Here is a 14,326-nt window from a genome sequence, read left to right as displayed (position 1 = left end):
CACACACATTTGCATTCTCTATTTCTTTTCTGTGGAATGGGTTTGGGGTTGTAAGGGGACTGAATAATAGAAGGTTCACTTTAGCTCTTTTGGAATATTTCACAGAGGGTTAAGTTCTAGTTACAAAACAATGACCCATCCTTTTTCTGGAGTCAGGAGAATAGGGCTGGGATCAAACTGGAGTTGGAACAATTGACCCAGTCCTGTGTTACAGCATCTCCCCCATGGAATGAAAGCTCATCATCCACACCCTAAGACTCTGGGGAGCTAAAATAAACATCTGTAAGGAGAAAAGAAAATGAGTTTGTATTTGGGGTGTGAGGGGAGTAGAGATAGGGTCAGATCTGAAGCCTTACTGGCTCTCACTGGCTCCAGTGGAATAAGGGGCATAACTTGGCTGGATGGAAGGTGAGCCAAGATTTCTTTTTCCAGACTCTACTCAGTAAGGGATTTTCTGGGTGGTGGTATCTGATTCTCATTATCTTCTCGCCTGGATGCCAGCCATATGCCTGCTCTGGGGACTGAGCTAATGAAGACATGAAGCCCCAGCCTGACAGGCTGTGCTGGGCCCAGGGACCAGAGCTGGCTAGACAATCAGTCACAGCCATGGGATTTGTCATAAAGCAGGAGCACAGCTCTTGCCAGCAATGGCCAACATGAAAAATGAGGGGTGGAATGGAGAGCTGGGGACCAGTCTCACTAATGTAAAGCATGTAGAAAACCCAATCAATACAGAACGCTGGGGCTCTGGGCCCTCTGATGATCAACAGTCGATTCTTATTATTCATAGGTTCTGTATTTGCAAATTTGCATACTCACTAAAGTGTATTTGTAACTCCCAGATCGATATATGTGTACCTTTGTGGTCCTATGCAGACATGCAAAAAACTGGAGTCACATTCGCAGCTGAAGTTAAACACGGCAACACTCTGCCTTCTTGTTTCAGTTCTCATACTGTAAACAGTGTACTTTTTATGATCTCTTTAGTGCCATGTTTGTCACATCTCTGTGCTTTCTGTTGGTGGCTTTTCTGTTAAATAATAGTCCCCAAGCACAGTGCTGCAGTGCTGTCTAGAGTTCCTAAGTGCGAGAAGGTTGTGATGTGCCTTAGGGAAAAAGTACATGTGTCAGATAAACTCTGTTCAGGCATCAGTTAGAGTGCTGTTGGCCATGAGCTCATGTTAATGAATCAACAATATATATTAAATAAGATGCCTTTAAACAGAAACACACATAAGGTTATGTATTGGTTGGTTGACACAAATGTTGTGACTAGAGGCTTATAGAATCCTCGCATTTCTCCTGTATTTCTCCCAAGAGTCCAAGAGTAATGGCTTAGTATTCATTAATTCAGTGTTCATAGTGACCTCATAGACTATAACTACACAGATAATGAATGTGACTATAGACGTTCTGTCCACCCACAAAGAATGCATGTCCCGGCCTTTCTCTTGGATCCCTCTGGTCCCAGACATTGTGTCTTAACTACAGCACCATGGTCCAGTTATGCTTTCAGGTTGCAACATGCTTCATCCCCAAGCCCTCTGTTGTTTTGGGAAGAGAGACAAGCCCATCTCCTGGGAGAAAAGAAGACAGGAGAAGGAAGACTATCCACCTAAGAGATCCTGAGTTCCTTGTCTACTGAAGGCACATGTCTGATGTCCTTGGCTTGTAATCACTTAAAATAAAAAGTGACCAGATTCCAGAGTCTGGGTACTTTTACCTGACATAGCTTAAGTGAAATTTCGAGAATCTCATTGTCACCGCTCTAATTTTAGTAGGATGGAGACTGAGATTTTTTGGAGAGAAAAGCAAATATAATCCAATTCTTGTCTGTGCTAATACCAGTCCTGTGGTTTGTGAGGATCAATAGATAATGAACATGAAACCACTTTGAAAAAAACCAAGCAGAGAAAGTCAATTATCATATGGTTTCACTTACTTATGGAGCATAAGGAATAACATGGAGGACATTAGGAGAAGGAAAGAAAAAGTTAATTGGGGGAAATCGGAGGGGGAGACAAATCATGAGAGACTCTGGACTCAGAGAAACAAACAGGGTTTTGGAAGGGAGGGTGGTGGGGCGTTGGGTGAACCTGGAGGTAGGTATTAAGGAGGGCACGTTTCGCATGGAGCACTGGGTGTGATGCATAAACAATGAATCTTGGAACATTGAAGGAATAAAATTAAATATAAAAATCCATGTGATATATATGATTTACATTGGCTCTATCTGGCCTCGTGAGAAAGATGTTCTGAATATATGAATGTTCCAGATAAAGGGTGCCTAACTGTCTGGTGACCAAACTCTTAGAATGTTTATGTTTTTCTTTATAGAGTGTCCTCTTTCCTTCATAAGTAGAACACTCTAAGCATAGTTTAACCTTTCCTTGGTGACTGAAGGACATAATTTATGAGGCTGTGTTACTGTGTTGGACTGTAAAATAGTACTGTCCTTAATTGATGGGTATAGGGTCTCAGGCCTCTCCAGTTCCAAAATGCTCCAAGGCTTTATTTAGTTCTACTGAGCTGGTGTAGAGGGGTGTCTGTTCTCTCTCAAGGACTATTAACATTTGCAGGGATGCCAGCCCCTATGTTAAACAACCATGCCCTGCTGCAGCCTCCTGAGTGGGGGCTCTAGTGCTTTCTCTTGGGACTCTTTCTGTTCCTGGGGGCTGTTTCCAACAGCTGTCTCAAGGATTGCTTCTACCTTCCTCCCCACTCCTGTTGATCCTCCTCATTGCACTTATTGCTCTTCACCTCCCCACTTCTCGACTCAGATTTAGGAACATGGGCTTAGCCAGTTAAAAGGGTTTGGGGATTGTATCACATGGAGGTTAAAGATAGAGGCTGTGGATTCACATTGCTTGGATTTAATCCTGGATCCTCCATTTTCACCTGTAAGGATTGAAGCGGTTTCCTCATCTGTACCTCTGTTTTCTTCTCTAGAGAATGGAGCTATAAATAGCACCGAGCTCATCAGACTGTTGTGGGCCTCGAATGAATTATCCACCAAAAGCTCCATGCACTGAGATTGCCATGGAGGCTGTTACTGTTAATGCTATCATTGGGACAGTGAATTTCGTGGAGCTCTGAGACTGTTTTGGATGCTTTTGGAAGGTTGGTTTAATCAAGTCTGACTGATGAATAAGCAATGTTGTTGCATTTTTATGATGACTTTTATGATATTGTTCTGACTGATTAAGATGCTGACCCAAAACTGAAACCACGGCTACCACCATGTGGTTAGCCAACAAGAGGCTGATTCTAGGTTTTGTCACTGCATGGACCCCACGCAGGTCATTCAGAGTGGCCAGCCCTTTTGACTGATTAAAAGCCTACCAATCAACACTTCTCTGTCAGTGCAGAGGGTGTGCCCAGCAGCCAAGAAGCCTTGGAAGGTGTTTTATCAGCAATTCCAGAGCTGTGAGGAGCAGACTGCTTCTCTGGGACTGGGTCAGGGAAGGTGTCCTGCTACATGGACTCCAGAGCTCACAGTTCTGAGGTCTGAAAGCCTTAGTGTTCCTGTTCAGTCAATTCATGTTGGGAGCATTATTACTACATGACAAGCTTTGGGACTGAACTGGTCCAAGACATGGTCTTCAAAACGATTTTTCTCCAACATTAGCAGCTGCTGCCGTTTGACTTCTCTGCCAGGAAGAAAATTTTCCTTGGGGGGAGGCAGCAAGAATGACTGTGAGTAGATATCCTGCTTAAGAACGGCCTTCATTGGCTAGTGCTGATTCTGCATTTTGGATTCCTGGGGGGAGTTTTACTGCTTAGATTTGTTCCTAATCTCTGGGGCAAGAAAGTAGAATCACTTTTTTTTTTTTTTTTTTTTTTTTTTTTTTAAGGTTCAAAGCTTTGGCTTGTGTTACAATTCAAGTTCATTCAATGTATATTCAATGGATGGTGATGGGAAGATGGGGTCCGGGGTCTGCCTGAGTTCTGATCCTTGTTCTAATACTTAGAAGCACAATGACATCACCTAAGCCTGGGCTCACTTTCCTCATCTTTAAAAGGAAAAGGCTGAGGATTTTATGCAATTATTCCAGTTATGATAGACATCAAGTAAACAATAATCATTGTCATGATAGCACCATTATTGAGCACTTACTATATGCCAAGTATTTTACACAAACGCTCTCACTCTAGTATCACAACAATCTATGAGTTGGCATTATTATCTTCATTTTTTTTTTTTTGATGGTTAATTAAAGTTCAGGAGGGTGAAGTTGCCCAACATCATGCATCCAGCAAATGCAGAGCTGGGATATCCAAATTTGTCTTGAGTGGGAGTGAAGTTGGTTTTTTCAATGCTTTGATTCATATAAACACAGGAGCATTTTCTTGTGTTGTAACACAAAAATGAAAACCTTTATATCTTCCAGGCAGCTAATCAGGGGCTTATGTTATCCTGTTCATCATTTTTATCCCTGATGGAAGACCCTAGTTTCCTGTGTGGCCTTACCTTGGCAAAAGGCACGGTGTCATCAAAGTCCCTAACAGGCACCCACCATGGAAAGGAGTGAGGGGAGAAACAGATTCTTCCCTTCACCAAATCCCAAAGACTAAACCTGATGCTTTTGCATGGCATTAGGCTATGGCAGGAGATGGGAGGAGCTGTTCCCAGATCATGTACTTAGTAAAAATTAAATGCAATCATTCCTGTCATGCCTGACTTTCTCCCAGCATTAATGTCCCTAGAGACATAGGAAAGGCTATTCAAAGCAGCTGACCTGTCTTGAGCAGGGCAGAAATAGATTGTCCCCCTCCCCCTTGTAGCAAAGGCAGCAGAGTAGGTCACCCATGAGCAGGTCATCAGGAGCATTTAGGTGTTAGGGCTTGGCATGGCTGGTGTGGACTTGTGAAGAAAAAGGTAGGCTGAGTAAAGGCCCAGTGAGTCTCTGCAGTGTCAAGGTGGCCATCCCCAGCGCAGCTAGATGGCCCAACCATATGCTATTTCTACCACTTTTTAACTTCATCAGAGCAAAGGCCAAAATTAGGCAAACTTTGTACTTCTAGCCAAGTAGATACATTTAAAGGAAAGTATATTCCATCTCTATTCTCCAATAATCTATGGCTTTGAACAGCTAAGCACCATTTCCATTCAGAAAAAGGGTGTACAAGACTCAGACTGTAGAGTCTATGAATTAGAATCAAAGAATATTTTATTTTTAGTTTGTATTTGTTTACTTATATTTTAAATCAAATCCTTATTATCCCAGTCCATTCAATAATGTGTGGAAGCTACATTAAATCTTTACTGTTAGCCTGCCACAAACTGTAATCAGGCAAGTACCTATTGGCAAGGCAATCCCTACCGCCAAACCCTTTCAACTCAAGGCTTTCACCACACAGCTCCTCAGGTAGAAGGAGAAGCATCCTGCCTACCTACTTAGCTGCTTCAGGGTGCGAGGGGGTTGGATGAGCTAGGAGACAGGTGGGACTAAGAATCTCCTCGTGAAGCCCAAACCAACAGATTAATCCTTGTACATTTGATCCTCTGTCCAGCCAGGCCAAGGCCATTCACTTCAAGGCTCCCGAGGTGGCCTCTTATCCCAGGTTCATCAGAGCCAGAAAAAAGAATAAAGCCAGGAATAGCAGAAAGAGTAAATAAAATAAAAATCAAGACCTTTTTCCTTGGTCCTGCTTACCCGCTAAGAACACCGAGAACCAAGTTAAGTACAAAAAATGACCCTATGATGATTAGTGTAACAAAATAGATCCAGGGCCAGTCCCTTCCTACGGCATCATTGACCTGGAAGAATGGAATGATAGTTAGTGAGGCACACTCAGCAGCCGAGCACGGCCAAGTGCCCATCACCGGCTCCTGAACACTGACCCAAGCAGTGCCGGGACCCAGGGATCCTCTAGGTGCAAATCAGAGGCCAAACAGCCTGCCCAGACACTGGGTCAGAATCTGTGGTTGAATAGGTACTTATTTTTTCTGGTTTTCCTGGCCTGTTAGGATCCCATCCCTGAGGACCCTGGTGATGGATATAGTGGGTCCTAGGACCTTGCTCGGCTGCATTGTAAAGAATACATAGAAACGGTCAGCTTACCCGCTCAACACACCGAGAACCAGATTTAGAACGAAAAAGGATCCAAAGATGACCAGACTGACAAAATACACCCAGGGTAACTCATAGCCCATAGCGTCCTGCATCTGGAAAGATGAAGGCAGATTAGGAAAGAGAGAGCAGAATGAGTTAAAGTGAGGAGGCAGGCAGGAAGGGTGTGGACAGAACTGGAGGAAACTGGCAGGTCTAAGCCAGGATCCACTGTCACCCCTGGTACCATCGATATTCAAAATACTTCCCCATGACCCTGACCTGAACTCTAAGGGATATCTGTAGGCTCTAAATTTTGGCTCTCTCTGTTGTTTTATTTTCCAGAACCAGAAAACTTTCTTCAATGTTTTCACTTATTTAATAAGGTGGGTCACCTAAAAAAGTGATTTCTTGAGCCTAGAGTGGTTTCAAGTCAGTTGGGTTTTCGTGGTATGGAGTCTTCCACTGCACCCAGGACAGCCTAACCTTGGTGTCAGGTGGGCCTCAGCTCTTCCTGAAGGAGCCAGACACCCAGAACCCCTTCCCAGGGATTTTCCTGAGCTGGGCCTGGAATTTAGAAGCAAAACTGCAGTGTTTCACGAGCACTCTGGGCCACGGACCAGAAAGGACTGTCGTTTGGTTACTTAGGCAGACAATAGTTCCTGTCCTGCAAACACGTTTCCTGTAGCCTGAAGACAGTGACCAGAACCTAACTGTATAACGGAGGCAGCCTCTGAGAGGTGACAAACACCTGCAGCAGCTGGAGGCAATGGTTTGCTGGGTCCAATGCTTTGGAGAACCACTACGCATTTCTTCCCTGGACTGTGTTCATTGACGTCAGTAGGGTACCCCGAAACTGGTCATGATGGGCAGAGTGGGCAAATGACATAGATCAGCCCCCACTTTACCCTTTACCTTTAAGAACTGGTGGTTAAACATTTACCAGCACATAGCTGGCTGGAGGGTAGGTATAAACATGATGTGAAGTTACAGAGCACAATTTTTATCAAACAGGAAATTTGTTCTGATTTAGGCATTCAAATTTATTTCTTTTAATGCTTTCTAACTAGACTAAGCAGGATTTAGTCATATCTTTCTAAAATGAACCCCAACTTTGTCCTTGTGAAATTGCCTTACAGAAATCCAAATTCTGTATACAAGCTTCCCAAATGATTGATATTAGTGGATCTCTGAGTGTGGCCCTGACCTGTTTAGAAATGCACATATTGGCCCTCCCTGAAACTATGCAGGTGGGCCCAACAACCCATGTTTTAGCAAGCCCTACAGCAAGTCGAGTCTGATGTTAAAGTTTGAGAACCACTGATTTACAGCTATTCTCCATAGCTCTCAACTTCAAATATAAGGACACGACAAATATCGTGATTCACTACCTGTCCCTGCTTTGTTACATGGCAGTGTTCCTTAAAGTGTGGTCTAAGGGCCACAGCATCAGAATCATCTGGAAGAATTGTTAACGACACAGATTGCTCCCAAGTCAGTGAGCCTCATGACTCTGCACATTAATCACCCAGGGGATTCTAAAGCTAGGTGCCTCAAATGAGTTACATGTGGGATGGGATAGTACCTTCCTCAACCCTTTTCAGGTTTCAAGAAACCTTACCCATGTGCCTGAGGATGCCGGACAAATACTATGTTCTCTGTGTTCTGTGAGTAAAGCAGGTCAAGAAGTACCACTCCCACCTAGTTTAACTGGTTTGAAGTGTTACATCCCGATAGGTTCTTTTCAAATCTAATACTATTTATCTGGGCTCACTATATTTTGGTTGAAGGAATCTACCAAATGCAGCCATAGCACAGAACACAAAAACTGTGTTCAGGGTTTGTGGGTCATTGGCTTGAACTGAGTCACTGAGCAAAAGAAGAGTTTCCAATGTAAGTCTACTTAACCATGTTGTAATTCAATTCAGTTCAACAAGAATTTATTGAGCATTTCCATTCCCACATACTCTGCCATTTTGCACATGGTGCTTATCATTTTCTAATTCATTTATTACGTGTTAGAATGTAAGTTCCCTGAGGACAGGCAGTTTTGGTCTGGTTTGTTCACCAGACCAAATGCCAAAAATAGTGCATTGCATGTGACAGGTACTCAATAAATGTTGAGTGAATGAATGAACTTGATACGTGCCAGGCACTGTGCTATGAATAGGAAGCCCTTCCTAGCATGGGAAAAGATTAAAAAAAAAAAGGCAACTATAATGTGAGTTGGTAAATGAGGTTGTAGGAATAACCATAGAGGTTTCTAGAAGTGTAGAAGAAAGAATGGCTGTCTGAGGCTTGGAAAAGCAAGCAACTGACAGACCAGGCAGAACTGGGTAAACCTTGCACCTGGGGCAATGAAGGCAGGAGTGTAGGGGCAGATAGGAAGCCCAAAGGCTTTGTGATCCTGGGAGAGAATTGGGGGTTTCCTAGGAAGTTGGCAATTACTAAAAATAGAACCCACAGTTGAAAACCCATCCTGGCTCTGGGATGGAGACTTTTCCCAGTGGCTGAGGGTGAAAATATCCAGAAAAACAGTGGTTGTTAGGAGAGGCAGGGTAGAAAGTTCTGTGTGTTTCAGAGCTTGCCCCCATCACAGGGAGACTGAAAGACTCCTTTAACCAGAAAGTAACCGTCAGAGGCAAGTCTACAAAGGAAACCAAACCAGCAGAGGAAAGTCCAATGACCACCCAGGAGGAGAAAAAGAAAACTGCACCATGTAAGAAGGGGCAGGACTGGTAAAATGAGTTAGGGAGGAGAAAGGCATAAGCATGATGGCGAGATAGCCAACCATAGGCCATAGAATGATTGTAAGGATGACCATGTGATTCCAGGGTTTTTATGTCACATTTTATTATGGGGAACCACGACATAAACCTTTCACTATTCTTAGCAGTGGTCTCATTAGAGTCCACATTTGTTCAACAGTATTTCCTGAGTGCCTACTGTGTGTAAGATATTGTGATCTGAGCCAGTGAGAGTGATGGGGTTAAAAACAGCCTTGGGATAGGAGAAGTAATCTGTGAGGAGGTGTTTATGGAAACTGGATCCAAGGCCATGAAGCCTCTACGTGCCCTAGGTTTTCCTTTCTCAGATTAAGTCTGGCCAGTGAAGGTCAGAGTCCTCTCCTCCTCCTTAAGTTAGGGAGGGTGGGGGAGGTCAGAAAGAGCTGTTGAAAGCTGTGGACTCCCACCTGAGAAAAGGTCCATGCCCATGATGTTCTGCCTACAACCCCATGGGTGCATGGGCCCAATGTTTCTGATCAACCAGCTGCTCTGTGCTAATCCGGGAAGAGCTTTTCCCAAGAGTGGCAGAGGGGGCCTGTTCTGCATGAGTTCTCTTGCTTTGCCTCAGATCTCAGACCTTACTTAGGACATATAGGAACATGTAGTTCCTGGAGACAATGGCACACTTGCTGCTGTTCACCCTTCCAGAGCTGCCTCTGGAGCCTGGGCAGATGGAGAGTGGGCATGAGGGCTGGCTGGCACTTAACCAACTGCCTTGGAATGAAATTTCTCCTTACTGGTTCCTCATAACCCTAAAGAAAATACAGTTCCCTGAACCACATCTCTCTCATAAGTCAACAAACCCATGAACCTTGAAGATTTCCTTGGGCCCTTATTCATTTTTGGGTGTCCTTTCCTTTGTGTCCTAGGTAAGTGACTTTCAGCATCATTAAGGGCTTCAAATGGAGGGGGCTACAAGCCACATTGCCCATACATAGCTCATAGAGAGACCTGTGATAACCTTATGACCCACAGATAAACTCATGACCCATAGATAGCCCATTAATATCCTCATAACCTTATGACCCATAGATATCCCATTGATATCCTCATGATAACCTCATGACCTATAGATATATTCATGACCTGTAGATATCCCATAGAGAGCCAGGGACATATCCAGGAGACTCATGGTGTCTACCTCTCCCTTATTCTATGCTTCTGCTTTGGTCTCATCCTTGTTGTGAGACAGTTCTTTCAAAGGTTTAAGATGCAGAATAGCAGGTGAGGGGCAGGACTCAGGAGGGCAGATGGGAGATTAATAAGCTTCCAATGTGTTCCTAAGACCCTATCACTTTTTCAGCAAGCAATGCTCAACAGCTACTAGTGAATGATTCTCTGGTCTGTCTGGCTCTGGCCTGAGAGGAAAGGGCCCCCTTTGTTTTCTCTTTTACTTTCTCCTCTTGATTCTAGGCCACCTACTTTTGGGGGCAGACTGGGTAGAGAGCATACAATATGGATGGCTCTGAAGTAGGGCAATGCCTGGAGTGATGAGATTGATGTCTTAAATCAGCTGGAATGGAGCTATTAAGAAGAGAGTGAATGAATAAAGACATATTTTTAAAAAATGACCTAGATTGCTGACACCCTTATTTAGAGGTGAAAAAAGGATAGGTTTTCTCAAACCATTAAAGCTATATGTTTCTTAGGTTTATAACAAAGGAAGCTTTGTGACTTTTTTAAGGAAGGCACATATTTAGACATTTTGATGTCCACCATCAGCAGCCATTGCAGCCTCCAGGCCCAAGGACTTAGAGGATGACCCCAGCCTTCGCTGAAACACATGCTTGATTATTCCTAGAATCTACAGACAGCCCAAAGATGATACTGAATGAAAAACACAGAAGGACTTCCTGAAAACAATATCTAGTTCCTTGAGGGCAACCTCAACCATAAACGTTCAAATCCAACATACATTTTTTTTGTCCCAAAGAAGATAAAATAAGAGGAACAAAACCTCCTGAGTCCTAGTGCATCAAGGCCCCTCTCAATCCTAGCTGATTTCCATGAGTTTTCAAGTTGTGGCAGCTTCTCCTAAGGTTTGTTTCACAGTCGCTGTGGATCTAAAAAGACTAAATAGTTTCACTAAATGCCAAGAGGCCTGTCACTTGACAGCAAAGGCAGGAGGTGCTGGCCCATAAAAATCATAGTGCTTTCTACAGAGTACAATTAGAGGACAGGGTTTGCTGCTGTCATGATTGTCAGTGCCCAGGGCAATGTCTCAAAAAATCTGTGACTACTCTTGACCTTCGTCACCTTGCATGCAGACACCCGTAGGTCAATGAGTGAGCAGCAAGTCAGACAACAAGCTTAACCTGACTCCTTCCTGACCCTGCACCCGTTTATTGTTGTACGTGGAAAACTCATGACTGCCTCAGGGCACAGGTGAAAGCCTGGATAATGTGGGGGAAGACACCCAAATGTTCCTAACATGAAGGCAAACCAACACATCTACTTTTTAAAAATCCCTGAATTCACATGGGATCATGGGGATCACTGACATCCTGGGGGAGGTTAGGGAGTGTGAGTGGCCCCAAGTATGAACACTTGTGTAGGAGACAGCAGGCTCATAGCCAAAGGAAGCCCTGCTTATCTGTCCTGGGCAGCAATGAGCTGTGAGGTGACTGCACGATACTGGTGACTGCACCTTTAGGCAGGTGGCCTTTCAGGCACCTTGGGTGAGAGCACTTTGGGGGAACATGAGCTGTTTCTTGGTTCTATTGAGAGAACCTAAAAACTAGTTCTCTCCAATCTCCCTAAATGTTATAAACTTGCTTTCCCTAGGAGGAAGAGCCTCAAAGTGAGTGAAATTCCTCTCTCTCCCTGAAATGTTCTGTGCCAACACAGAGCTCTGAGTATACTGCCTTGCTAAGTCAAGTTTCCTTATGTGTCCTCTATCTCTTCAATTAGATCTTAAATTCCTTGAAGGCAGGACTTCATCTCTCCATCCCTCTACCCCAGTCCCTACTCAGTCCCAGGAACATAGTAAATACTCAATAAATGTTTGTTAAATAGATTATTAAATAATAAGGACTCATCTAATACCAGTGAAATGAATAAAATAAAGTCTAAAAATTAAGTAAGTAATAGCATTGAGAGTTGCTAATTTTCTTTCTTGACATGCTTGTAAACTACTAGTTTGTTGTCTAGATGACATTCTTTGTCTAAAACAGCATGGGCACTAAGTGGGGAGCACTCTAATAGAAGCAGGTTAAAAGTCGAGAACTACAGAGTCCTAAGTAGGACCTGCCACTTTCTCTGTTCTGATACCTGTGAAAAAGCCCAGGATGCTGTTTCTAGGTTACTTGAGGATTTTTTCCCCAGCTCTTCACTTAGAATGACTATTAGGTCATAAATAGAACTCAACTCCATTTCTGTTTTCTTGATGCCTTCAGAGACATTCTCTATATTCTATAGTGAAAAGAGGTGGCTTTTTGAAAAAAAGATGGAGTGGGGAAAAAATAGGGTAAAGCCTGAATCAACCTGCCTGGATGTAAAAGACCTTTGTTATAAATGAAGGATGTTTCAGCAGCACCAAGAGCAGATGTGAATGTCCATCTCTGTGTGTATGAGAGTGTAGAAGGAATTATCTACCCAGCATGTCCAGACATGTAAGTGGGATGACAAGACCAAGTGTGGAGCTGACAACTGTTTCATGAAAGGTTAACATACTAGAATTTTGTTCCCAAGTTCTCCTGTTGAGCCCAAACTAACCCAGATACTACAGAAGACACTATTTGTGATTCTAAAAATCTTCTCTTTATATGATTTCTCATTAACTATCCTTTCTAATTCTATTTTTAAGCTCAGTTTCTATTTTTTAAGCCAATTGTTGGGGTGGGGCAATGGGTGATGTTGGAAAGAAGTGATCCCACTATGTTGGTGGTAGGTAGGGTTGGGCATGAGTCCAGGGAAACCTAGACCTGAGTGATTTTACTGTGCTGCACAGTATTTAATATTCTTGGGGGCCCTGGATCAGGAGGGTTATTCATCCTCTTGATGAAGGCGTATTCAGGCATCTAGATTCCAGAAGAGCTAGAAATGTGTATGTTTGGGTGGTGCCTACTTCTAACTGCTCCCTCCCTTTCCCACAAGTCTCACATGTAACTTTCTCCAGGTATTCCAAACACTGGGTCAGTGGTCATGTTATTCTGACCCCAAGAGCACGGGGCTATCTCAAGTACAAACTCAGCACCTGACTGATGTTTATGTTAATTAACTGTGATTTGGATGCATTGTGGAAGGGATAATGATTTTTAAATGGACTCAGACCACATCTAAGAATCCTGAAAATCATCTTGATTCAGCAGCCTCTTTATCTTCAGGAAGGCACATTCTCAAACCATATAAGATAAGTAGTCTTGAATTACATGAAGAAAGTTAGGGGTGTTTGGTTAAAAAAAAAACAACATAAAAATCTGAACATAGAAATAGAAACTAATGGTGATGCTATACACTATTGGATTCTTCCCTCTCTTGGTGGTTCATTGTTTCTAAAGAAGGCTGATACTTTTGTTTGCTCACCATTCCCCACCATTTTAGAAGAGACATGGACATTCTGAGAGTAAATGGGGCTTTGGCTTAAGAAGCTATTGCTCGAGGAAACCACACCTCAAACTGAGTTTTAGCTTAGTTTCCAAATCCCCAGTGTCCCCCACTCCTTAGCCTGTCATCTGCAGATTCGGTAAAAGAAATGTTTCAACAAATCGTTCACTTTAGTTGGAACCTTGACCCAATGTATGGCAGTAACTTTAACTAGCTGTTCTAGTATTACTTGGCCAAGTTTGATCTTCTTTTTAGTCCACTAACTCTTCAAATCATAACAATGGGATGAAATATGGTTGTCACAGAAAAAGAGAAATGGATTTGATATTATCCACAGTAGGAAGCAGGTGTCTGCCATTTGCTACTGTTGACCTCCCTGATCCCTTCCATCCCAAGCTATATCCAGTGATTGAATCAATTGCTTCTTTAGCACTTTAATGGCTGATTCTCTCCCTAGGAACATCTAACAAGCTGTTTGATAGTTCAGAATGAATCTGGCTCTGGGGTTTCCATTCATTGCTATACTTGAAAATCTTGGTTGATCCTTCCAACATTCTGTAGACTTGCCCTTTGGATTTGAAGGGAAATGCATTCTTCTGAGTGGAAGACCCTGCTTCTCCAATTTCCATGGAAACTATAGCTTCCTAGACTGGTTCAAATCCAGTGGCATCAAAGCAGCACCATGCAGATTGAATAGGTTAGGCTTCTAGGGGTTTTCAGACTCCTACTCGGGATCAGAATCACCTGGAGAGCCTTTCAAAATGCAGATACTGGGGCCTAACTTTGGAACTTCTCATTTAGTGGCTTGGAGGAAAGTCTGGTTATCATTATATTTAGAAAGTTCCATGTTTTATACTAAAGTACACTGAGATTTGAGAGTCTGTGGGTTTAGAGATATAAGCTCAGAGGCAAGAAGGAGGAATGTTGAAGGGGGAGGAAGTA

The 14,326-nt window shown here is 43.2% G+C and overlaps 1 protein-coding gene across 39 annotated transcripts in view; it reads right to left on the bottom strand.

Annotated features, from left to right (window-relative positions):
- The window catches only part of CACNA1C (calcium voltage-gated channel subunit alpha1 C), a 732,665-nt gene that overhangs the window by 180,451 nt on the left and 537,888 nt on the right, over positions 1-14,326 (bottom strand). For 27 of the 39 annotated variants that reach the window (XM_032349969.1, XM_032349975.1, XM_032349968.1 and 24 more), the window contains exon 8: positions 5,658-5,761. The exons of 1 other annotated variant lie outside the window; for it this stretch is intronic. In XM_032349969.1, the coding sequence (XP_032205860.1) occupies positions 5,658-5,761 (104 nt within the window). Of the gene's footprint in view, positions 1-5,657; positions 5,762-6,065; positions 6,170-14,326 lie in introns of all 39 variants that reach the window. 11 more of the 39 variants (XM_032349974.1, XM_032350007.1, XM_032349985.1 and 8 more) reach the window with 1 other exon arrangement.

Source organism: Mustela erminea, chromosome 6 (assembly GCF_009829155.1).
Source record: "Mustela erminea isolate mMusErm1 chromosome 6, mMusErm1.Pri, whole genome shotgun sequence".
Taxonomy (NCBI): Eukaryota; Metazoa; Chordata; class Mammalia; order Carnivora; family Mustelidae; genus Mustela; species Mustela erminea.
The sequence above is the reverse complement of the archived record's forward strand: the minus strand, read 5'-3'. Positions and strand labels throughout refer to the sequence as shown.